General features: G+C 27.8%; 2 protein-coding genes across 2 annotated transcripts; both read left to right on the top strand.

The window, feature by feature from the left end:
- Positions 1-231: 231 nt before the first annotated feature.
- On the top strand, positions 232-7,926 carry LOC122498376 (serine-rich adhesin for platelets-like). The gene is made up of 10 exons (XM_043606070.1): positions 232-261; positions 580-848; positions 935-1,064; positions 1,211-1,364; positions 1,517-1,568; positions 4,541-4,708; positions 4,936-5,071; positions 5,279-5,395; positions 5,488-7,173; positions 7,498-7,926. Exons 1-10 carry the CDS (start codon positions 232-234, stop codon positions 7,630-7,632), a joined length of 2,877 nt encoding a protein of 958 aa, XP_043462005.1. The 3' UTR covers positions 7,633-7,926.
- Positions 7,927-12,731: 4,805 nt separating this feature from the next.
- On the top strand, positions 12,732-23,927 carry LOC122498375 (ras-related protein Ral-A). The gene is made up of 7 exons (XM_043606068.1): positions 12,732-12,761; positions 12,962-13,120; positions 13,729-13,867; positions 19,327-19,484; positions 19,707-19,943; positions 20,708-20,911; positions 22,495-23,927. Exons 1-7 carry the CDS (start codon positions 12,732-12,734, stop codon positions 22,618-22,620), a joined length of 1,053 nt encoding a protein of 350 aa, XP_043462003.1. The 3' UTR covers positions 22,621-23,927.
- The last annotated feature ends 689 nt before the right edge of the window (positions 23,928-24,616 follow it).

Raw genomic sequence — 24,616 nt, 5'->3', positions numbered from 1 at the left:
GTAAAACACATTGCTATTCTCATCGCGGTAACAATTAATATTTTTTACTTACTTACATTTTTACATTTCTAAAAAATAAAAATTGAACGTAAATATATTTTTAGGATAGTGGTTTTATAATCAGTAACGTTATTATTTTTAATTATACAATGATTTATATTTGTATATTACTTTATGCACTCCTGGCACAATTTACTTATACCTTTCAAAATTTGACTGATATTAAGAGCGATGAACGATTCTCTAGACCACCAAGAGGAGGTAAATTATTATTTCATTAGAATTAATTATACAGAAAACAAATCCAGACATTGAAATGCTTGTAAAAATTGTACATTTAGAGTATAATGCTTAAAATTGGTAAAAACACATTTTTGACAATCATATGCGTAATTGTCATTAGACTGTGATAATGCAAGCACAAAAACCACACTTTTAGTGATGACTAACTGAATGTGTTTTTTTTCTTCCAAATTGAACAAAATTTTTTTACATGGAGAAAAAGTTGTATGACCTTAGTATAAAAAAATGAATGATTGATAATTAAACATTAATTTGTTTATTAAAATTACATTCTAGAATGGTATTATTGACTCCGACAAAGTGATAATTCCAAATAGTAATTTCATGCGTCAACATCGTGATGTTCAATCAGAGAAATTTTACCAACCTGAGAACGACAGTAACAAAAATTATCACAGAATTTATAAACGAGCAGTAACTGATATCCACAGCAATATTAGTAGAGTTATGCACAATTATAATGAAACAAGAAATAACTCTAATTTAAATCCTCCTTATGCAGTTTTTCCAGAAATTTTAGTATATGTAGATAAAACTCTTCTACGGCAAGTTTTCACTGTATTTTAAATTATTCTTAAAAATTAAATTTATATTTAACTACAAATTAGCAACAATTAATTTCTTATTTTAGACAGTTCGGTTACGATTATGTCAAAACTGTTGCTTATATCCTAACTCTATGGAATGGAGCTGATCTTAGTTTCCGAGAATTGAAAAAACCTCATGTCCGTTTAAACATTGCTGGAATTGTTTTATGTTTGGTAATTACTCTTATAATATTAAAAAAATTTTGTAAATGAAAACACAAATGAAGCAGAATTTATTTTTATGATTAAAAATGTTAAAATCTTAATTCTACAAAGATAAAATATATTATTTCAAATAAATATATTTTTTACAAATAAAGGATCAAATTGTACCAATTAATCAGTTTGTAACACGTGATACATTACAAAAGTTTAGTACATTTATGTATAATGAAGACCAGTTTGTACTCAAAAGGGATTACGATATTGCTGTTTTGATGGGTACAGATCCAGATCTTCATGAGGCCGAAATTGGTTTGACATTTTTCTTAATCTTTTGATTTATTTAAATTTAAATTATTAATTTTTACTAACAAAGACAAATGTTTTTAGGTTTCGCATTTGATGCAGGTAGTTGTAAAAAAATGATTTAAATAAGTTAATAGAATCGACTGCTATAATTTTAGACAATACTATATTCTCTGGAATACACACAGCTGCACGTGAATTAGGTCATTTGTAAGTATGTTTAACATAAATAATAATTAATATTCATCATTTTAAAGATTATACAGCCTCACAAAAAAAGTGTCATGTACTTTTGACCGAAATACCCTAGCACTATGTATTTTGACGCGCTGAACACGAATACGAAGTCCGTTTTGCTCCATCACGTCACGATTTTTTTCTAACCTCAAAAAACATGTCGAATTTTGAGAGGTAGGCGATTTTTATAAAAATTGATGTATTTACTTCAAACTTGGTATCTAGGGGTTTTTTGTGTCGCTGATTACGAATCTGAAGTTAGATTTCCAATATTCAAAATGGCGGATCGAATATGGCGGACGAATTAAAAAAATCATATTAAGATTTACTTCAAACTTGGTATCTAGAGGTTTTTTGAGTAGCTGATTACGAATCCGAAGTTAAATTTTCAAAATTCGATATGTCTGATTCAATATTAAGGAATTATTTTTAAAAAATTGTCATATTTTTATGAAATTTGGTATCTACAGGTTTTTTAAGTTGCTGAGTGTGATTTCGAAACGAGTTTCTCACATTTTCAAATATGGCTTCTATTAAAATTTTTTCATAAAATATTCCTTGGTAACAGATTGGATATGTTTGGTGCAGAAGCCAAATAAGAAAGTGCATTGTTCCATTCAGCATCTTATTCCTAATGGACATATCATTGTCGGGGACGTTAGAGTGCGATACCGTAGTGTGTCCGACGACGAGTTGACATTGTCCTCGTCAAAGTCAAAAAACTCTCATACTTAGACCTGGGGAGGTATGAGAGTTATCACGCCTAGAACGGTGGACTCGCCTGCGATCGAACCAGGATTCCTAAAGTGCGGGTTATTTAATAAATCATGGCTCTTAAAAATCAAAAAAACACAAAAACTTCAAATGCTTCAAAAAGTAATTTTAAAGCGTTAACGTCAAAACACATATGCAACAGCAATGCAGATTCATTTTGTTATATATGTGGAGAGTTCGATATTCCAAAGAATTGTAAACCAATCAATGACAATATTAGACAAATTAACAAAGATTGAAATACTTAAAAATTTTACACAAGAAGAACTCAGCAATCTCATCAGAGACTTAAAACTATCAAAAGATGGTGCAGAATATTTTACATCAGTTCTTTCAAAATGCTATCGAAAGGAACTACAGCTTCCTTTAATCGCGATAGGGAAAAGGAATTCAAAAATTTTTTTACACAAGACAAAAGGCAGTCATTGGTATATTGTTCTGACGTTGATGGGTTAATGGATCAATTAAAACCTGGTGTATACAAAGATGAAGATTAGAGGTTATTCATAGACTTTTCTAAAAGAAGTTTAAAAGCAGTATTACTTCATAATACTAATATTTATGGTTCGATTCCTATGTCTCATTTTACACAGCTTAAAGAAAGCTATGAATCTGTAAAACTAGTTTTAAAAATTAATTTTAAAAATTAAATATTAAGAACACAACTGGCAAATTTGTGGGGATTTTAAGATTTTAAGCATTATTCTTGGATAACAAGCAGGTTTCACCAAAACACCCTGTTTTGTGTGTGTGGGATAATAGAGATAGAAAGTATCATTACAAAAAAAAAAGAATGTCCCAAAAGAGAATCTTTTAAACCAGGATCGAAAAATATCATTATGAAGCCATTGATTGATCTCTCAAAGGTATTGCTTCCACCATTGCACATTAAACTAGGAGCAGCAAAATAGTTTGTTAAGAGTTTAGATAAGAATGGAAAATGTTTTAAATACCTAGAACAAAAATTCCCTAAGATCTCTGATGCCCAACTAAATGAGGGAGTTTTTGATCGTCCACAAATTCGAAAATTGTTGAAAGATGAAAAATTTGTCACTAACATGAGTAAAACTGAGAAAAATGCATGGCTTAGTTTTAAATTAATTGTTGAAAATTTTCTGGGGAATAAGAAAAGCGAGAATTGGGAAGAAATGGCAAATAATATGATAACAAACTTTGGAAAGCAAGGATGGTTGATGAGCTTGAAGCTACATTTCTTAGAATCACATCTAAATTACTTCGCGGAAAATTTAGGAGACTTCAGTAAGGAACAGGGAGAGCGATTTCATCAAGACCTTAAAGAAATGTGGCGTAAATATGATGGCCAACTTTTGCTGGATGCTGAAAAGGGATGTTGTGCACTAAGATGCTTTAATGCTGTCCTTATGGTTTAATGGAATTTTAAAAAATCGTATGATTTCTGTCAAAATGTTTTCAGTTTATGACATGAGTAAACATTCGTATGTCATGAATTAAGATTTTTTGATAGAAATGAAATGACCTATCAAAATTTCGTTAAACCAGAAAGATAGCATTAAAGCATTTGGGTGTACCAGGTGGTGTCTTCAGATTTGCAATCAGCGACACCACAAACCCCTAGATACCAAACTTGATGTAAATCTTAATATTTTTTAAAAATTCATCCGACTTATTGGAGCCGCCATTTTGAATTTTGAAAATATGATTTAAGATTTGTAAACAGCGACCCAAAAAACCTTTAGATACCAAGTTTGAAGTAAATCTTAATATGTTTTTTTTAATTCAGCCACCATATTTGATCCGCCAATTTAAATTTTGACAATTTAATTTCGGATTCGTAATCAGCGACTCAAAAAACACCTAGATACCAAGTTTGAAGTAAATCTTAAATTTTTTTCAAAATGCGTCCGCCATATTGGATCTGCCATTTTGAATTTTGAAAATCTTACTTCAGATACCTACCTCTCAAAATCTAACATGCTTTTTGAGGTTAGAAGAAAATCCTGACGTGATGGAACAAAATGGACTTCGGATTCGTGTTCAGCGCGTCAAAATACATAGGGCTAGGGGATTTCGGTCAAGAGTACATGACACTTTTTTTGTAGAGCTGTGTTATTAAATTTCATATGACAAAATGTTTGCATTTTGTTTCGATAATTATAGTAATAATGTACATTACAATTTTAATCTATTAGGTTTGGAGCACCTCTTGATGGTGACTCTTCAGTTAAAACTTTGTTGAGTGCACCAGAGGCAGCAGATTGTTCTTTTGAAGATGGTTACCTGATGAGTAATAAAAGTTTTGATCAAAAACAATTTTACTTTTCCACCTGCACTAAAAAGATAATGACCTACTTCTTTAGGTATGTCGGGTACAAATTAAAACTTATTTCTTTATAATGAATTTAACGCATGATAAATACTTTTCGTAATTTTCGAAGTAATTTTCTCTGAAACTTAATTAATACTCTTTTGCAATTTTTTATTGACGCACTTATTAATAATATTGGATATTCTAATTGCACAAAAATTCTTCCAAAGCAATTCCGAAGAAGTAGCAAAAAAGTAACATGTTCATATTTTTCCTCAGGCAAAACAGTTCTAGTTGTTTTCATAATAATCCAAAACTTAAGAGAAATGATAAACAAATATTAAGAATATTGCCTGGTAAACACATGACATTAGATCAACAATGCCAAAAAAGGGGATACGCCAAAGCGTATGAAGTAAGTATGCAACAGAAATTAATTTTACAGTTAACTTTGGAGGTATCAAACAGAGTTGCACATGCAAAAGTCTAATGTGAATTAAATGTTATTTGACTTTATATTATGACCTGCTACCTGGTTTTACCTTAATTTATTTTTGCTGTAAACTTTGCGCTGTTAAAATTGAAAAATTATATTTATGTCTTAAATTTTATCTAATTTCAGGTAAATCCTGGTATTTGCTCCAATATAACATGTTTAGTGGACGTTAATAAATTTCAAAGAGAAAAAGCAACAGTTTTTGTAGCAGCACTCGAAGGAACTCCATGTGGTACTGATAAAGTAAGAAGGTTACAAATGCCATTACTATTTTTAACAACAATGAAGCCTCGAATATAACAGATTTTAATAATATGTTCGTTTTCGAATTTTAGTTCTGCATAAGAGGGGAGTGTGTAGAAGTAACATTCATAAAAAGAAGAAAAGATTTAGATGCTAGTATATTATTTCCATCAAATTTACTCGATCTTAAATCATCTACTGCATCTTCTGAAGACATAACTGTTCCCTCAGTCGAAACAACATCTCACAATACAATAGCCACTTTGAATCATACTTCTGAGATCGACACAAATTTAACTGAAAGTGCTACAGCTAAAGTTTATACTTTGCTTACTGCTCCTTCAAATAATACAACTACTGCTTCAGATGAAATAACATCTCATGAATCGACAAACAGTTTCCATAGTACAACAGTGCAAAATAATGTCGCAAATTTAAATAATCTAACATCTTTAGCATCTTCTGAAGAAGTGACTGCCCCCACAACCGAAACTACATCTCAAAAAACAATAGCAAATATGAATGATACTTCTGAAATCGACACTAATTTAACTGACTGTGCAACGTCTTCTACATTGCTTACCGAAACTACTAATGGCACAATGGCACCTTCAGTCGAAGTTACAACACATGAATCATTAAACAACATCGATGGTATAACAATAGGAAATAACGTCACAAATTTAACTGATCTTACAACTTCTACTGCATCTTCCAAAGATGTAACTGCTCTCTCAGTCGAAACAACATCTTACGATACAGTAACAAATCTAAATGATACTTCTGACATCGACACAAATTTAAATGACAGTGCTGCAACTACAATTTCAACTTTTCTGACTGCATCTTCTGATGATACAACTGTTCCCTCAGTTAAAATAACATCTCATGAGTCGACAAACAGTTTTGATATTACAACAGTGCAAAATAATGTCACAAATTTAAATGATCTATTAAGATCTTCAGCATCTTCCGAAGAAGTGACTGCCCCCACAACCGAAACTACATCTCAAAAAACAATAGCAAATATGAATGAAACTTCTGAAATCGACACTAATTTAACTGACAGTGCAACGTCTTCTACATTGCTTACCGAAACTACTAATGGCACAATGGCACCTTCAGTCGAAGTTACAACACATGAATCATTAAACAACATCGATGGTATAACAATAGGAAATAACGTCACAAATTTAACTGATCTTACAACTTCTACTGCATCTTCCAAAGATGTTACTGCTCTCTCAGTCGGAACAACATCTTACGATACAGTAACAAATCTAAATGATACTTCTGACATCGACACAAATTTAAATGACAGTGCTGCAACTACAATTTCAACTTTTCTGACTGCATCTTGTGATGATACAACTGTTCCCTCAGTTAAAATAACATCTCATGAGTCGACAAACAGTTTTGATATTACAACAGTGCAAAATAATGTCACAAATTTAAATGATCTATTAAGATCTCCAGCATCTTCTGAAGAAGTAACTGCCACCACAGTCAAAACAGCCTCTCGAGATACAATAGCAGAACTGAATGACACTTCTGAAATCGTCACAAATGTAACTGACATCGCTACGTCTTCTGCATTACTTACTGAATCTTATAATGACACAATGGCACCTTCAGTCGAAGTTACAACTCATGAATCAATAAACAATATCGATGGTACAACAGAACGAAATAACGAAGTTCCTGTTTTGTCCTCAGAAGTTCATTTTCAATTAGACTATAAAGAAAGCATAAATGCTAAAACATTAAGTGGCTTAGAGGTTAGTATTTTACTGAATATTATCTTTTATTAACTAATAACATTTTTGCTTTTAATAATTTCAATTTTGAATTTTTAAATTTTAAATCAACTTTATTTTTAAGCCCTGTACCATGCCAGTAGTCGGCAGTGTGTACAATGTTGTAACTTTGTATAATGCCAGTACTGAAAATTTGTACTCTGCTGAAATTTTCTATTCAAAAAAGTTAATTGCTTATAAATATGAAATATTTCTATGGCACTATAATATGTCAGTTACGTTACTGATGATTTGTGTTAAGCATTTGAAAATATGCAATATTTTTCAAAATACTTTTTATTGCAGAATTCAGTTTGGAAAAATATGAAAGCGTCTCTGTCAATGGTTATGTCCACTATGACTATGATTAACGGTGTTTCTCAAATGAAGGAGATCGTCAAGAAAGGAAAAAATAAATTATCATTCTCTGCTTGTAATTAATAATAAATAAGAACAATATGAAAAAGGAACAATACAGTGGACTCCGCTTATAACAAACTTCAAGAGACCGTTGAAATTTTTTCGTTATAGCTGAAGTTCGCTATAAACGAAGTTAATTAACATACACGTTTAATTAAGGGGTAACACTACCCTAGAGTCAGAAAAAGAGACCTATATCTTTGTTGATTTGTTTTGAGAAAATGGAAACTAGAATAGGATTTCTTTTTGGAGGGTTTATTAAATACATATTGAAAAGTAGAAAAAAAATGTTTTTAAAAATTTTATAACAAAATGGCGGCGATAAATTGCATAGAAAAAATCGACTATTTTTTTCTTTACCAAAACGGCCGGAAAGGTTTCTTGAAAAGTTTAAGTCCTGGAACAGAAAACAAAGAAATTTTATAATCTATATAATATAAACTTGAAAAGTACATAGGAGTTTTTTTTATATCAATTTTTGTAGAAATGGTGCTCTTTTTAGTAAAATAATCAATTTTTCGACAAAAAATAAAAAGTAAATTGTTTATAAAAATTAAAGTTTACATCCAATCAAAAAAATCTTATGTACTCCAAAAAGAAATCCTATTCTACTTTTCATTTTCTCAAAACAAATCATCAAAGATATAGGTCTCTTTTTCTAGATTCCATAGAAATTATAAAAAATAATTATTATATTAGAAAAATTTATAATACATACGATTTCATAGTGCGAAATTTATTGTAATTTATATTTATAATACTTAGAAAATCTATAAAATAAAATTTTGACTATAAGTAAATTATAACAAATATCAATTCTCAATATTATAATAATGTCAATATCAAATTATAGACACCTAAATTTCGAGTAAATGATGATTATGAAGTTAAAAATTCGGATATATGACAATTATAAATATAATAATTTGGCTGAAATCATGCGCCCCCAGTTTTACAGAGAATGCCCTATATATATAATGTATATGTTTTTTATTTTTATGTTTTGCTTCCTCATAAGGAAGCTTTGCATTCGTGACGATTTTCAATTTTTCAAAAGAAGGTTATATGGACTCATTTTCATCTATAACATATGTATATTCAATTCTGAGCAAATGTCCAGATGTATGTGTGTATGTGTGTATGTGTGTATGTGTGTATGTGTGTGTATGTCACAAAAATTGTGTACAAATTATCTCAAAAAAATTTTGATGGATTGTCTTGAAATTTTGCAGGTTTATTGCAGTCATTAATACCTAAAATCTGACACAAGGATTTTCAAAAATATCTAAAAAAAAAATTTTATACAATTTATTTAAAATTCAAAAAAAAATTTTTTTTGTATTTTTGTAAATAATTTTTTTATTTGTTAATATTTTCATTAATTTTTCTCAAAATTACATTCCTGACAAGAAAACGAATCGATTGATGTATACAAAGTATATATTTTATCAAAATTTATCAAATTAATAAATATTTTTCTTTTTAAAAAAAAATTCAAATTTTGTATTTTTTTCATAATTTATTTAATATTAATATTAATATTTTGAAATGATTATTCTATCATAAAAAAAAAGCAATTGGCAAATGAAAGTGTAAATTTCATTAAATATTTATATAACAACTTATAAATTATAAACGATTTATATAATTTTATTTTTAACAAATCTTCTGGACGAACCCTTTTGTACATAGTTTTTCAAAAGTTTGCAAAACCGCAATTTTTATACATTGAGGAAGCTAAATGGTCATGAAATGAACAACTTGTTACTTATTTATATACGTTTATATAAGGGGTAAATTTTCTCAAGTGTACCAATGTCGAAATTGCAAGTTGTTAGATCGGGCTAATATTTTCACAGTATTTAGTAGGTACTATGAATGAGTCCTTCAACCACAAAGTATTATGAAATTTTATAAAAAATTGTAGAGGGGTGAGGGGGTTGAAGATTTTGAATAAGTATGAACAGTGAGTTTTCTAGAAAGAATGACGCTTTTTTTGTTTTCGAATTATTAATTAATTAATTAATAAAAAAAACCGGACAAGTGCGAGTTAAACTCGTACTAAATCGTAAAAAATTTCAAGTTTTTCGCTAAAAAAATGTAAAGATAAAATATTTCCATAATTTCTATTTCTTAAACACTATTTTTTACGAGTTTTTTTTGTTATGTAGAAAAACTTTTATCATCGAGGGGTGGTTACTTGAATTTAGGGTTGTTCTTTAGGGATTTATTATAAATCACTTTAAAAATATATTTAAACTATATACATATACTATATACATACTACTGTTAAGGATGAATTTTGAATACTTTAATTTATTAATCAAAATTCTTATTTTTACAAAAATTAGTTTTAACAATTTGCTAACAAATTAATTAAACACAAAAATTTTAATAAAAATGTCTCAAGGTAAAACGTTATTTGCCCTTCGAAAATAATTTATTTATTTAAAGGTAGTGGGCCCTTTCTTAGATTATTATTGTTCAACAATCCCGGATTGACGGTATTTGTATTTAAATGAAAGGAATAAAGTAAAAAAGACAGGTGTAAAAAAGTTAATTGTAATAAAACACTACCCCAAGTAGAAATGTCCGGAGTTAGGACGGAGTTAAACACCGGCATGGTACTGTCTCAGTACTGACCGTCGGTACTGACTCTCGGAACCCGATTAGTACTGGGAGTATACTGACTCCAAAACCGAATCAGTAATACGTCGGAGTTAAAAAAGTATTAAAATCAGTAATGGCAGAAAACTGGCATAACACCAAATCAGTACTGCGAAGGAGTTAAAAAACAAACAAAATTTTTTATAATGGCATTAAACCGGCCACTATTAATAACAACATCGTTTGATTTATTAACTATTAAAATATTTTCCAAGATTTTTAAAAACATTATTCATCAACAATAACATCAAACACTTAATTAATATAAATTTAAATAATTATAAACAATAATAATAATAATTTAGTAATTAATTAAAATAAATAAGATAGTATAAATTAATGAAAAAAAAAAATTTTTTTTTTAAACTTATTTCAATAAAAGCAATTTTGCTAATTATTTACATTTTTATTGTTACTCATAAAAGTTTATTTACTACAGAAATATTAATAATAATTATTAGTATTCAATAAATTACTCCCTTTTCTCTAATAATCAAATAACAAATTAATATAAGCTTCTAAAGGTAAATTTTGTTTTAGAGAACGCGTTACAGCATTTTCCAAATTTGTTAAATTTTACCTGCGAATCAGTAATTAGGCGGTGTTCTGCCAGTGATATTTTAATACTGACTTAGTACTAACTGCCGGTAAAAAATCAGTACTGGACAGCGTTACCAGCCAGGGATTTCCCAGTACTGATTTAGTACTGGAGTCAGTACTGCTACACTGGCAGTCAGTACTGGGTCAGTACTATGCCAGTATTACATTTCTACTTGGGACAATGTGTGTGTAATGTGATTCTCACAATTTATTCAACTTTAAATTCTCCAAGATTAGAAATAATAATGTGTATCCTATATTTCTACATATATTGACAATTATAGTTATTCCAAATAATTAGCTATAACTCTTCAGCAATAGTTTTTGCACATTTTATATTTAGTTAATATAAACAGAAAAAGGTTTTTTAGAATTTATTGAATTCATGTAAAATAGTATTGTGTATGACTCTCAATGTGTGTGTCAATAATAGTATAGTTATTTGACAATTTTACTCACCAATAAAAATAACATATTTTCTATATTGCTTTTACCCTTAGACTTCTGTGTTTTCCTCAAATAATCCAAGTTATGTCACTTCAAAAATGTCACTATTGTCATCAAAATTGCTTATCGCTTATTTTCTCTAATTTCTTTATAAAGAGTCTTCTTTGATTTGTTCCAACAATAATAAATTAATAATTTCAAATCAACTTACAATATTCAAACTACAGGGTCACTGCATTTAAATATTTGGTTGATGATATTATTTAATCAATCGATTTTAAGTGCATTAGACGGTGGTTGATATTTTTAATATCAATGAGACTTTAATTATTTTAATTTATTTTATTTAATTCAAACTATTTCTTTACTATTTTATTACTACTCAAATCACTTTCTTTTACAAAACTTCAATTCAATATTTAAATCAACTTTTTTTTATTATAAATATTTCACTTCACAATTTATGTCGTATAAATTCACTATAATTATTAAATTAACAAAAATGAACCCTTCTTTTGGGGATAAAATATAAACCTCCGACTTTGCGGGAAATACAAAATATAAAGTCTACCAATTTTCGGTACAAACAATATATTACGCAGCCTTACTGCGGGAGGAACAAATTCAGACTCAATCGTTTAATCGATCGAAGTTATGGATCACACCCCGAAATTACATTAAAATGTTAATAGTGGGGAGACTGTTACACACAGTTCATTAAACTTCTTTGTTGCCAGGCAAGCTTTTCGCAAGCTTGCAAATTCCTAAAGTTGGCTAACACGAGTTCAATGCTCTAAATCCACTATACTTTTAATGTGTATGTTTCTATTCTTGATATTTAAAACAATACATTTAGAGTCTTAAACTGGAAAATAACTCTTTTGAAATATGGGTGTTGTCCATACTTCTTAGCGATTCTTAATTTTAATAAAATAAAATGAAATTTAATATTGTTGGCGCAAAATAAAATATATCCAAATTACTATTTAGGTAAAATTAAGGATAACAAATAGTAAATTTGTTACTTTTAAATGATAGATAGTTTAAATTGTCTTTGTGTGAATGATTTGTATGTTATAGTGTACTTAAATCTAATTACAAAATTCCCAATTTTTTTAATGAAGTTATATAATATAAGAATTTTTAATTTATTACAAAAAATTAAAAATAGTTACGAAGTCATACGTAACACATACTATATAACTATATAATATATTTAAATATATACATAAACATGTATACAGACATAGAGAATTAATTTTTTAAATCTAATAAAAATTCTTAATTTATACACCAATAATATTAAGATCATAGTTTAATATGCATAAAAAGAACATTTTACCCTACTGTATTAAAAAATAATTAATTATTTATTTACAAAAAATAAAGACTAAAATGAAATAAGCATGAAGGGGAATAAACAATACGAATGGTTTGTATGTTATAAATTGGCGCGAATTGTGTTGCGCAAGCTCAAAACTGGGTAAAGCTGTATTCTGTAGCGACGACGAGGGGAGTTTCGATCGACTTTTTTCGGGGATTGGCGAGATATGAAGTGCCAAGGAAAGGGTTACTTTGTGTCTCGTTGCTGCTGCACGCGACAATTTTTTTTCGATAAACCCTCGTTTTATGACAGAAAAAAACTTCCACGGCTGTTCTCAGCAACGACCCGTGTCATCGCGATACAGTGTCATGCACCTCGTTGACAATTTCCGGCCACGTCCAAGTGGGGTATCTCGAAAAAAACTTGAATATAACGATCATCTTAACAGCAACACGAGGAGCTGCTGCTCCAGTATTTCAGCACGGATTTTAAAAAAGGCTTCTTTTTTTTAAAGAGTGACCCCTTCCCTCTTCCTCGCAGTTCTCTTTAAATTGTTCTGATTTAAAAACAATTCATTAAAATTAATTTAACTGAACAGTTTTTACCGATTATCGAAATTATTAAATACCACATAATATTTTTTTCTAACATAACTTTGAATAACATTCATAAAAATAAAAAGATTTTTTTAATTTAAAAAAATTTAAGGGGTCTAATATAATCAAGTGTAAAAATAAATTATAATAATAATAATAAAATAATAAAAAGTATAAGATTAAAAAAAGTTTAACTACAAAATTGAAAAAACATTTACATTTATTAATAATTATATGAAATTTTTTACTATGAATTAAAATAATTGTGAAAAATATTGTCAATATAAAAAAAAGGAATTGAAAAAATGAGCGTCCGCACAATCAACTACTTAATAAATTTAAAGAAAAAAATTCTTATTCAAGTATAATTTATGATAAAAAGCGAATATTCTAAAACATGGACAATTAAATTTTTAGATAGATAATCGGCAATAAAGACAATTTTAAATTTTCTATTATAAGTAAAATTAAAAGTGTACTTAGAAAGGAGTGAAAAAATTTTACTTTTTAAGTGCGACAAATACAGAATCTACTGCCAAAGACCTGATTTTCGTTTTCATCATTGCTACCAAAACAGTTGGAGCATGGAGGAGAAAAAGCCTCCAACCTCAAAGACAATGTCGTAAGTATTTTGTATTTGTTTTTAAACAAAAAAAGTTTTTAATATTTTTCCCACAAAGGAAAATATTATGTCAGATCTTTAGAAACTTTTAGATGATTTTGTTGCGTTGTTGATGCTCGTTTTGGTCGTTCTTAAAATTTTAGAATATAATATAAATTTAGCACGAAAGTTGTCTGAATATTGAAAAAATAATATTAAAAATATAAGTAAAATATTAACTGCAAATACAAGGGCTTTTAAAATTATAAACATGAATATATAAAGTACAAATTAAATTAATATTGCATAGAATTATAAATAGAAGACATTAATAAATAACATTTATAAATATATATACCTATATGTATATTATTTAATATTTAATTTAATACAAAAATTTAAAGTTGGTAAACTTTTGTTAACTTCTTAACCTCACTTACTGCATCTTTTACTGTTTATGAAGAAATAGCTTTAAATTTCTTTTTTCACTAAATTATTAATTTTCACTAGGTACAAATATAGATAAAAATTAAATATTTTATAATTTTATTACTCTCCACTTTACAAATACTCAAATATTAACAACATCTACTACTTATCAATGTTAAATATGAAATAGAATAAATAATTATCAATAAATTTATGTATAATTTTTTTCTCTCAGTAATAATATTTAAAATTTTAATGTCATATCTTAATTTATTCTTACAAGCTAGTACTTTAAAAGTTCAAAAAAAATTTAAACTCAACGTTTAATATGAATTAAATACAATTTTAACGTTTATTTTCAATACCTCCTTGATGGGCACTAACGTTTCAGGAATAGTTTGGTAAAACTTTCTTCACTTGCATAAACTGTTAGTTTTCAGGAATAGTTTGGTAAAATTTCATTGACTTGCCTAAAGTGTTAGTTTTCTGGATTGAAATACATTATTTTATGGGTCCTGCAGTCAAATAAAAGACTTTCACACTAATAGTTGATTTTTTTAACTTATTCATACTTAATTTATTATCATTTTATTATTAATTATATTAAAATTTAATTAGTTAATTATTTTAAACTCTTATTAATTGTCAAATATGTAATAAATGCTTTTAAATCATACAAAAAGAAAATATAAAATAGCAATAACATACTTATTTTTTTAACATAATTTATTAATTTTAATTAAATCTGATTATTAGTAAGTAAGTAAGCAAACAAGCAAGTAAGTAAGCAAGAAAGAAATAAATAAGTAAGCAATTAAACATAAGTAAATATGCAAGTAAGTAAGCAAAGGGGTCATTCAAGCATTACGTAAGCATATTTTTGAGGTTTTTAGACCCCCCCTCCCCCATCGTAAGATTTTCTATATGCATTAGCGCCATTTTTTCTAATGAAAGTAAGCAATAGCTAGACCCCTCTCCCCCTTAAATGCATACGTAATACTTGAATGGTCCCAAATAAGTAGGTAAGAAAGTAAGCAAAGAGGAAATAATTTGCTTGCTTACTAGCTTACTTTCTTACCTATACTTATTTACTTACTTACTTCCTTATTTGCTTACTTTGCTTACTTGTTTATTTCCTTTCTGCTTACTTACTTCCATATTTTCTTACTTGCTTACTTGCTTATTTCCTTCTTGCATACTTACTTTATCATTTGCTTACTTTCTTACGTGCTTATTTCCTTCTTGCTTACTTTGCTTACTTGCTTATTACTTACTTCCTTATTTGCGCTTTTTACATTATTTTTCAATGCAATTGATTTTACTGTCTAGTTCTTGAAAAATTACTGTTTTGACAGTTCATCCCAGTTTTACCGAATTAAATTCAGTAAAATTTTAGCAATAAATTTTCTCCGTGTAGTTCATTAAAAATGTTTCAAGAATAACAGTAGAAAATAAAATTTATTTTCCATTTTGTATTAAAAATAAAGAGAAACTTTCGATAAATTAAAAATTTCATTTTATTGTTGGTGATTATTTACTTAGTGAAAATTGCCATTCTTAAGTAAATGACGGTAATTTAATACAAGTTTTTAATTAGGTTTTAATTGGTAATTGCTCAACGAAGATCTCTTTAGGAATGAGTTGCAATGGATCGATAGCCCATTTTGTTCTCAATGTTTTCAATATTGAACGTCATCCTCTTGATAATTGTTTGCGACTACTATTTTACTACACAATCAATATACTCTCGAATATTTTTTTAAGACGAAAAAAAAATAATTTTTTTCTTTAAGGCAAAAATAAATTAGAACAAATCTTTATTTATTTAGTCAATTCTTATTTAGCTGTGTCTTTACACAAGAATTAAGTAATAATTAAAGATCCCGATTGAAAAAGCGATTATAACTTTTTTTAACTAAAAATCATTGTCAAATATGTAAATCAAAAATTTAAAATCATAATTTTTAGTGAAACTTTTTCGTAATCTTTCTAGAAACCGAAATTCTTACAAGAAATAAAATAAAATATAATCTTTTGGAGCAGTCAGCAGACATAGAATGTATTTTAAGTGTCCTTTTAATGACTCCGAGATGTCCCCGGATGTCCACGGACAAAATAGGACGTTTAAGGCGTCTTTAAAATAAATTTTTTAATTGTATTATTATCAGGAATGTCATTTGTTGTACGAATATTATTTATTTCAGTTTCTTATGTAACATCATCTTCATGATAATAATTTTGTAAAACTTTTACTACTTGATGACTGTTTCTGAGTAATATCATCCTCGGATTTTTATATTGCAAATGTCCTAGATTTTATATTTTTTATTTACAGATGAATTTTAGAGAGGATAAAGAATTCTTTTTGAGCTGTGGCTCTTTCAAGACAGTCTACACAGAAAGATTTGATATGACCTCATTTGAAAAATTCGAATGTAAAGAATACTATCTGTTACTTAATATTTTTTAAGTTTTGAATATTTCTCCAAAATTTATCATTTTTTAAACTACACTATAGAAACATGTATGTATCACGGTGCGTCTAGTAAAAATTAAATGAAAAATAATATTACCTCAAATTTTTTTGTTGATTCTGTATCCTAGCCCTATATAGACATATCTTATGAAGAAACGAAAATTGTAAGTTTAGCGCTTTCTTTTTAACGACGTCAATTACATTTTTTGATAATTTTTACATTTTTCAACATATTTTATATCATTTTAAACATAATTATATAATTGCGTAAAAACTTAAAAGTAAATATAGATCCAAAAGATTGATGTATTCCACATTCAGCGTATGCTTTGTTATTGTTTAGTATCGGTTAGCCCCGCTAACATTGATTTGACAACAACGAAACAATAATTTAATATAACATGTACACAATTACACTCTTGAAAAAGCGTGGTTATAAGTGAAGAGTATTGTAAACTAGAGTAGCCCTTAAAAGTTTAAAACTGCTGCCAAGTTGTATATTTTTTTATAATTTTGGTGCTCATTTCATGAACACTTTGCTTCCTCATAGAGGTAATAATAACAGAAATATATGAATAACTTTTCATAAATCTGGTAAAAGTGATTGAATTTTGGGTCAATAAATGTATTTTTAAATACCCTACAAGATAGTTATAATAGTTTAATAGTTAAACAAAAATTTTCAAACAAAAAGGTTGAGAAGATGTCTTTTTCCACAATTTTTGATTTTTAAAATACCAATAATTTTATAATTTCTGCCCGAATCAGGTTCAAAAATAGGTCAATCGAAGCGTTTTTTAGTGCTCTTCAAGTTGGTAATAATTTTTTGAAGTTACTTTTACATAATTTTAAAAAATTTTTATAAAAGTCTTATTTTTCAAAATTTTAGATTTTTAAAAGTTTAATATCTCCGGTTAATATGGACCAAAAATGTTCAATTAGGGCTCAAAAGATGCGTCTGAAAAAACTCTACAAAACTAAAGAAAAAGATTTATAAGTGTCCTAACATTTTTTCAAGTTATGTCCAAAAAACGTTTTTTTACAAAATGAAACACACACACATCGGGACAAATTTTTAAAATCCGTTTTTTGGACTTCGGAGGTCAAAATACGTCGAAATTTTTTTTTATTTATTTAGAACATTTATACGGGGAGTTCCTGTGCATATATAAAGTACTAAAGTATTAGGCATAATAAAAAAAATTTATAAATATGTCAAAAAATGCCAATCCAAAATTTTGCTAATACAAAGCTTCCTTTATGAGGAAGCAATATGTTGAAAAATGTAATTGACGTCGTTAAAAAGAGCGCTAAATTTACAATTTTCGTTTCTTCATAAGATATGTCTATATAGGGCTAGGATACAGAATCAACAAAAAAATTTGAGGTAATATCATTTTTCATTTAATTTTGACTAGACGCACCGTGGTGCGTACAATACAAATAACCTTTGAAATCAAGTTCAAATAAATGATATTATTTGTAGAAGCACACCAAAAAGTTGAATACATAATAAATATATTATTATTCAAATCGTTTTACCAATTTTACAAACATTTCAATATTTAATAATGTAAAAAACTGGATAAAATATTCTTCGAATTTTAATAAATTATGGAAACAAATTGAACATGTATCGTTTAAAAATAAAAGGTTTTTACGTGTGGAGTGTCTATTGTTTTGTTCACTAGAGAGCAATGCATAAAAGTAGAGAGTATAAAGAGAAGGAGAAACGATTTTGAACAGGTGATTATCTCTCCTCTTGTATGGAAAATCTCACAATTGACCCATATTTTGAAAACCTACTTCATTTCCTTAAAAAGACTTAAAGCTCAGTCTCTTATACAGTATGTTCATGGAGGGGATAAATTTAAGAGTGGGAGAATTTACAGAAACTTCTACTCTGAATGTCTGCTATTTTCTTATTACATGTCAGTTGATACGCGAAATTCAAATAATTCATATTTAACCCTAACTGCATTAACATCGGAAACTTCTATCAAAAATTTAATATTTTGTAATTCAAATAATATAAGGCAGTATTACCATTTATAAATGAATATTATTTCTTTTAAATGTCGAAAGTGTAAAACATTACAAAACCATAATTGCTGAAACACTTTGAATTAAAAATGTCTTGTAAATTATGAAAATAATTCGAAACTGCACTGAACATTCTTTCACTAGCGGTTATGAAATTTATTAAACAGTATTTTTATTTAAAATTACAAATATTTAAAAATCGTATGTTCGAGTCTAATATCTAATCCTTAAAATAATAACTAGTCCTCCACCTTCAATAAAGTGGTAAAGGTCTAATTTTATTTTGTGTATTAATAAGAATCTATAACAATAAAATTTTCTTCAAGTTTTAAGCTTATTCAAAAATCATATTTATGTCAGTTCGCCAGTAGGCAGGGAAACATAAAGTGTCTTTGGGACAACATTAGGACGTTTATGTCGATTCAAGGAATGTTCCAAAGACATCTTATGTTCAAAAAACGTCTGTTCCAACAACGATTATTTTATTTTATAAAAATTATGGTAATTAATAATTATTTTTTCTTATACCTAGAATTGGATTTAGACTACCTGGAAAGGGGAGGTGACATATGGCGATTGGAGGTAACTGACAGTACATCTAGAGAAGAAGAAAATTCTTCTGACAGTCTGGAACAAGTTAAAATAATATTTTTAGGCGCTCCTGGAGTCGGAAAATCTAGTATTGTCAAGGTAAGAAATTTAAAGCGTTTATAAAGAAAAAAATCAAAAATATGTTTTTTAATTTGGTGATATTTGTAATATTGATAATTTCTGTAAAAAAGTTAACTTTTACTTTTGTTGATGTGAACAAACAGTTATTTAACAAGGACGTAATGATCATATAACTGTTGTGTCAGTAGGTAATTTTAGTAAAAGAAATATCATTTTGATTTGATTTTATTCCGCCTACAGCAATTCGTTTGGAGTGAATTTAACCAAGATTATAGACCGACGGAAAAAAAAGAAACTTATTATCAGAGTGTGGTTCTAGCTGATAGACTTTATGAAATAAAAATCACCGATATTCCAACTATTCCATATTTCCCCATTAACACACAATTGGAATGGACCGATTTTCGATATTATGGACTCAGAAGCGCTACTGCCTACGTACTTGTCTTTGATCTTAATAATCAAGATACATTTCAGGTATAATTTATTTATTAATCCCTTACTACCTATAAAAAAATCTCTTAAAATTTTATCTCCCTTTTCCTCAATAAACAAAAATAATAAACAAAATATGTACAGAAACTGCATCAGTTTCTAATATATAATACTATCAATTGTAAACATAAATTGGAGTAAACACTTTGACAGATTAATTTTAATAATTCACAATATATGATATGATATTCGTGAGTATAATTTGTTTGACGCCACCTGCGATGATCTAATTTAACAATTTCAGAGTTCTCTTAAAGTTTACCTTGTTTCTCGATATTCAATTTGAGATGTTAGATGGGAAAATTCAATTTGGTAACTAATTGAGAGACTAGCAGAAATAGAAACACTGAAACTTAACTTCCCACATAGTATAACGTTTCTCAGAAAGTTTATAGTAAATTTGCAATGTAAAGTTCAAAAAGTACATATATATATAACTGTCACAACTTGTTAGATATTTATAAAAAAATAGCATCATCTTTTTAACTCGTATACCTCACGCTGTTTCGATTACGTTAACATTATAATGTTTTAGGAACAAATTATTGTAATTTATTAGCTTTACTATAATCTAACTATATAATTATCTTTAATTTTCTCTCGAATTATTAATTGTTTCTTATCATAATCGATTTTGTATTTTAATACATATCTCATTTTATTCATGCATGACATTTGTAAAAATAACAATTTGAAAAATATTTGTTACAATTAAATAAAATTATATGATATATTTTGTTGTTTAGTATATAAGGATGTTACGAGAACAAATTTATGAAGCACGAGATATGAGAGGAGTGCCTTTATTGGTAGTTGGTAACAAACAAGATAAACTTACGGCTCCTGCAGCTCCAGGAACAAGACATAGGGATATTGTTAATCTTGTTCGCAAACACTGGAGATGCGGTTACGTCGAGTGCAGTGCAAAATACAATTGTCGAATAATTCAGGTATTTTTATTAGTAAAATAAGATTAAATACCTATTTGAATAATTTGTTGTCTATAATGAAATAATAAAAGATGGGACGCTTCACGCCAATCGACCCAGAGCTCATTTTAAAATTCTAATCAACAGAAATCAACTTACTACGGCTCTAAATAATCGCCAGCGCATACTCTTTTGAATAAAAATGACGAATTCAGAAATTCAAAATGGCGTCCTTGCTGCACCACTTTTTTCAAATTTTTGTAGTAACCTAGCTAACAAAATTAGTAATTAGCTTCAGAAAATTACCTTTTTCGATGTATTATACTATTTTCTTATTTTATTTACAATTTTTCTTCTTCTGAAGGACTGACTTTGATAATATTATTATTTAGTAATAATATTAATAGTTTTTTATAACTAACAACCATCTGTTGCTAACAGTTCACTTTTTATAATAAAATTAATATTAACTATACTTAAAATTATCCTTAGTGATTTCCAATGTATAAGGATCTCCAATGGGAAAATTTACTGATATTGACTTTACTTCTCTGCAGTAAAAAAATCGACAGGCACGCGAAAAGTAATAGCCTCATGTTCTCTGATAACAGCGCCGCCAAACGGGAGAAATAAGTGCAATTTTACATTTTAAGTATTTTTATCTTTGACAGCTGATTGATATTTAAGGTTAGAGGATCCTCTGAGTGTTGTATAATTGTAAAATAGATGAACAGAATTAAATTGTTTTATACGTTATATAAATAGGAAGGACTTTAAATAAACAACCAAAAATTCTTTGCATTAAATTCATAAATGTCTGTTGGTAAAAGTATAAAAACTTTTACCCTTACAAAATAGTATATTAAATAAACTTATCATTCTCGGTGCTTTGAAAAAACACTTTTTTCAGAAGTATTTTTATTTGCTTTATAACTAGACATGCAATTTTTTATAAAACAATTCATATTACTATTATTTTATTGTTATTATCAACTTGGTACATAACCAAAAAACTACGTAAACAAAACTTTTATCATGGACAGCATGGAGGGTATATATTTTCTCCTGCAGGGGCGCTAATATCAGTGAACAAATTTCCGGTATGCCAATTTTCGTGCATGGCGATTTTACGCAGTCAAGTACAGTCAAAAGGGATACATACACGGAAAAACCTTTAAGCAGTCTGCTCACCCGAAACTTATGCGTCAGCGCCACCACTAAACTTGTTCATCTGCACTCCCAAACTGGGTGACCAACGTACCTAGTTGTAATTTTCTAAACTTTTTGGGAAGTTTGTCTATCGAAAACGGTAATGCTACGCACACAGTGGCGGGCGATCAGACTTTCCATGCAGTGAGAAGCGAAATTTTGTGACAGTGGGAAGGCAGACTTCTCAAAGGTTTTTCCGTGTATACATACTTCTCCTTATACTCCTTCATGATTTACAACTTACTACACAATACAAAAATAATAACCAAGTTACATTACAAGTTATTTTACAAAAAAGTAGCTACCTAACACGACTGCCAATTAAAACCACTGACTAATTAATGACGTAATTAAGATTTATTAACTTATTATTGTAATTATTTTGTTATTTATAGGTTTTCAGGGAAATAATGAAAAGTATTCAGGCCGTGGAGGGGAAGCCACCGTCACCAACACCGACAGCTTCTCAAACAATGAGAGCCAATCAACAAAACGTTCATGATAAATGCGTTATTCTTTGACAATAAAACCAATGTTTCTTTATTTGAAGAAAGACATTTTATGACTGTGACAAAAAAATGCTTTTAAAATGTTTGAGTTTTCTTTTGCTATGTCCAATGAAAACTAATTTTATTATATTATAATCATTCTGTAACCGTTTTTATGTCTTTTTTCAATTGCTTTTTTTATTATTAGTATTACTATTGTTATTATTGTTATTATTATTAATATTATTAGTAACAACGTGAAATTACAAATCCCACAAATAGAAATTTTCTATTAATGAACTATCAATAAGGGACATTTTTCAAAAATAAAATTTTTTTCCTAAATTTTTATTACTTAGGGTACAATCTCATGTTTGCAGAAAGCGTAAAATAAATAGAAAAATTTCACGAGAGTAGAAAGGATAGATCCTGACTGCCCCTAACACCTTAATACTTGTACGATCGTAAAAGATTCTTCAGTATTAGTAATTAATTTTTATTCTCATTTTTGAAACTATCTATAAAAATTAAGAAAATGAATTATATAAATTATCTGCTAAAAAATTAAATTTTTATTTGTGAATGACAATTTGTACAAAAAATAAAAAAAATCTTGCACAAAGCTCCATTTTCGATTAGACAAAAACAAAAATAATATTAATAATTATAATAATATAAGAAAAAGTTTTTATTATAAGATATTAAATCGATAATATACATACATTATACATAATTGAGAAAGTAATTATTGTTAAATAATTCAAAAATTATTTGACAATTTGCTTTGTTATAAACTGTTGCTACTCTCTAAGCTGTTAGAAATGTTAAAGTAGTCGTTTTGTAAAAATTTCTATGAAACTAATGACAATTTCGATATATTAATGAATCTCTGGCCTGTAATGTTATTTTGGCAATATATCCCGTTTAGAAATTTTGACTAGGCCCTGTTATAGCAATTTCAGCACCGGATGAATAGAAAAAATGTATCATTGTGAAAGTTCGACAAATTCATTCAATAATGTTAGAAGAATTGATAAAGTGTCATCATTGATTTACTTATAATTAATTTTTCTTTTAAGATATCTTTTATGTACATTTATTTTTTATTGCATAGGGAAGATCAGGGCGTATACTGGGCCACTTTTCACTTTTTGTTATATTAAAGAAGCAATAACAACAAATTGAAAATTATAAAACTTACTTTGAAGCATAAATTTAGTTTATTCATATTATTTTTCACAATAATAAATAAATTACAAACTTGGAGGAAATTAAGTACAGTAATTTAAAAATAAAGCGTAATTACTTAAACTTATTGCATTTAAATACATTAAAATAATCTATTGCGCCCCGGTCTCCCCTACATTTCAATATTATTTATAAATTTTTGGACAATCGTTTATTATTTTTCAATTTTACACCTTAATTTTCTATAGTTGCTTACCTATATTTTCTTTCTTTATATTTATATAAATATCAAATTTATTTTAAACTAAACAATAATTTTTATAAAAGGCCAAAGTTATCATAAAAGCAAAGAGATAAAATTTAGCTCAACAAACAAATTGTAAATTTCTCTATTAGAATTTAAAAAGTTTATATAAAGTTACGATTGCGGACAATTATAATTTAAGCGATATTTATGGTTCTAATGACAAATTTTTTATTTATTTAATTAAATTATAATAAGTTGCTTCTGTAGGTTTGAATGCTCAAATCTACTGCCTCAATAGAGATGCTCAAATATGTCCCTGCTTAAAAAGCCTTCAACTTTCTTACGAATAAAAGTTGTGGATCTTAAAAACTGCACATTTTATGTCTTATACATTTTTCACCATGAACGATTATTTTTCAAGAAAAATGTAAAATCTTTTAAACAACTATATAAAGTCGACAAATGAGTGTAAAAACATTTAGATTTGGATTTAGTAATTTGTTAAACATGCAATTAATGCATTTTAATGCTCTTATTATGAAAATAGTATATTGAGCTTCAAGACCTTACTACTCTTGATATCATGCCACTGAT

Source organism: Leptopilina heterotoma, unplaced genomic scaffold (assembly GCF_015476425.1).
Source record: "Leptopilina heterotoma isolate Lh14 unplaced genomic scaffold, ASM1547642v1 Lhet_15, whole genome shotgun sequence".
Classification (NCBI taxonomy): Eukaryota; Metazoa; Arthropoda; class Insecta; order Hymenoptera; family Figitidae; genus Leptopilina; species Leptopilina heterotoma.
Note: the sequence above shows the minus strand (reverse complement) of the source record. Positions and strands in the feature narration are given on the sequence as shown.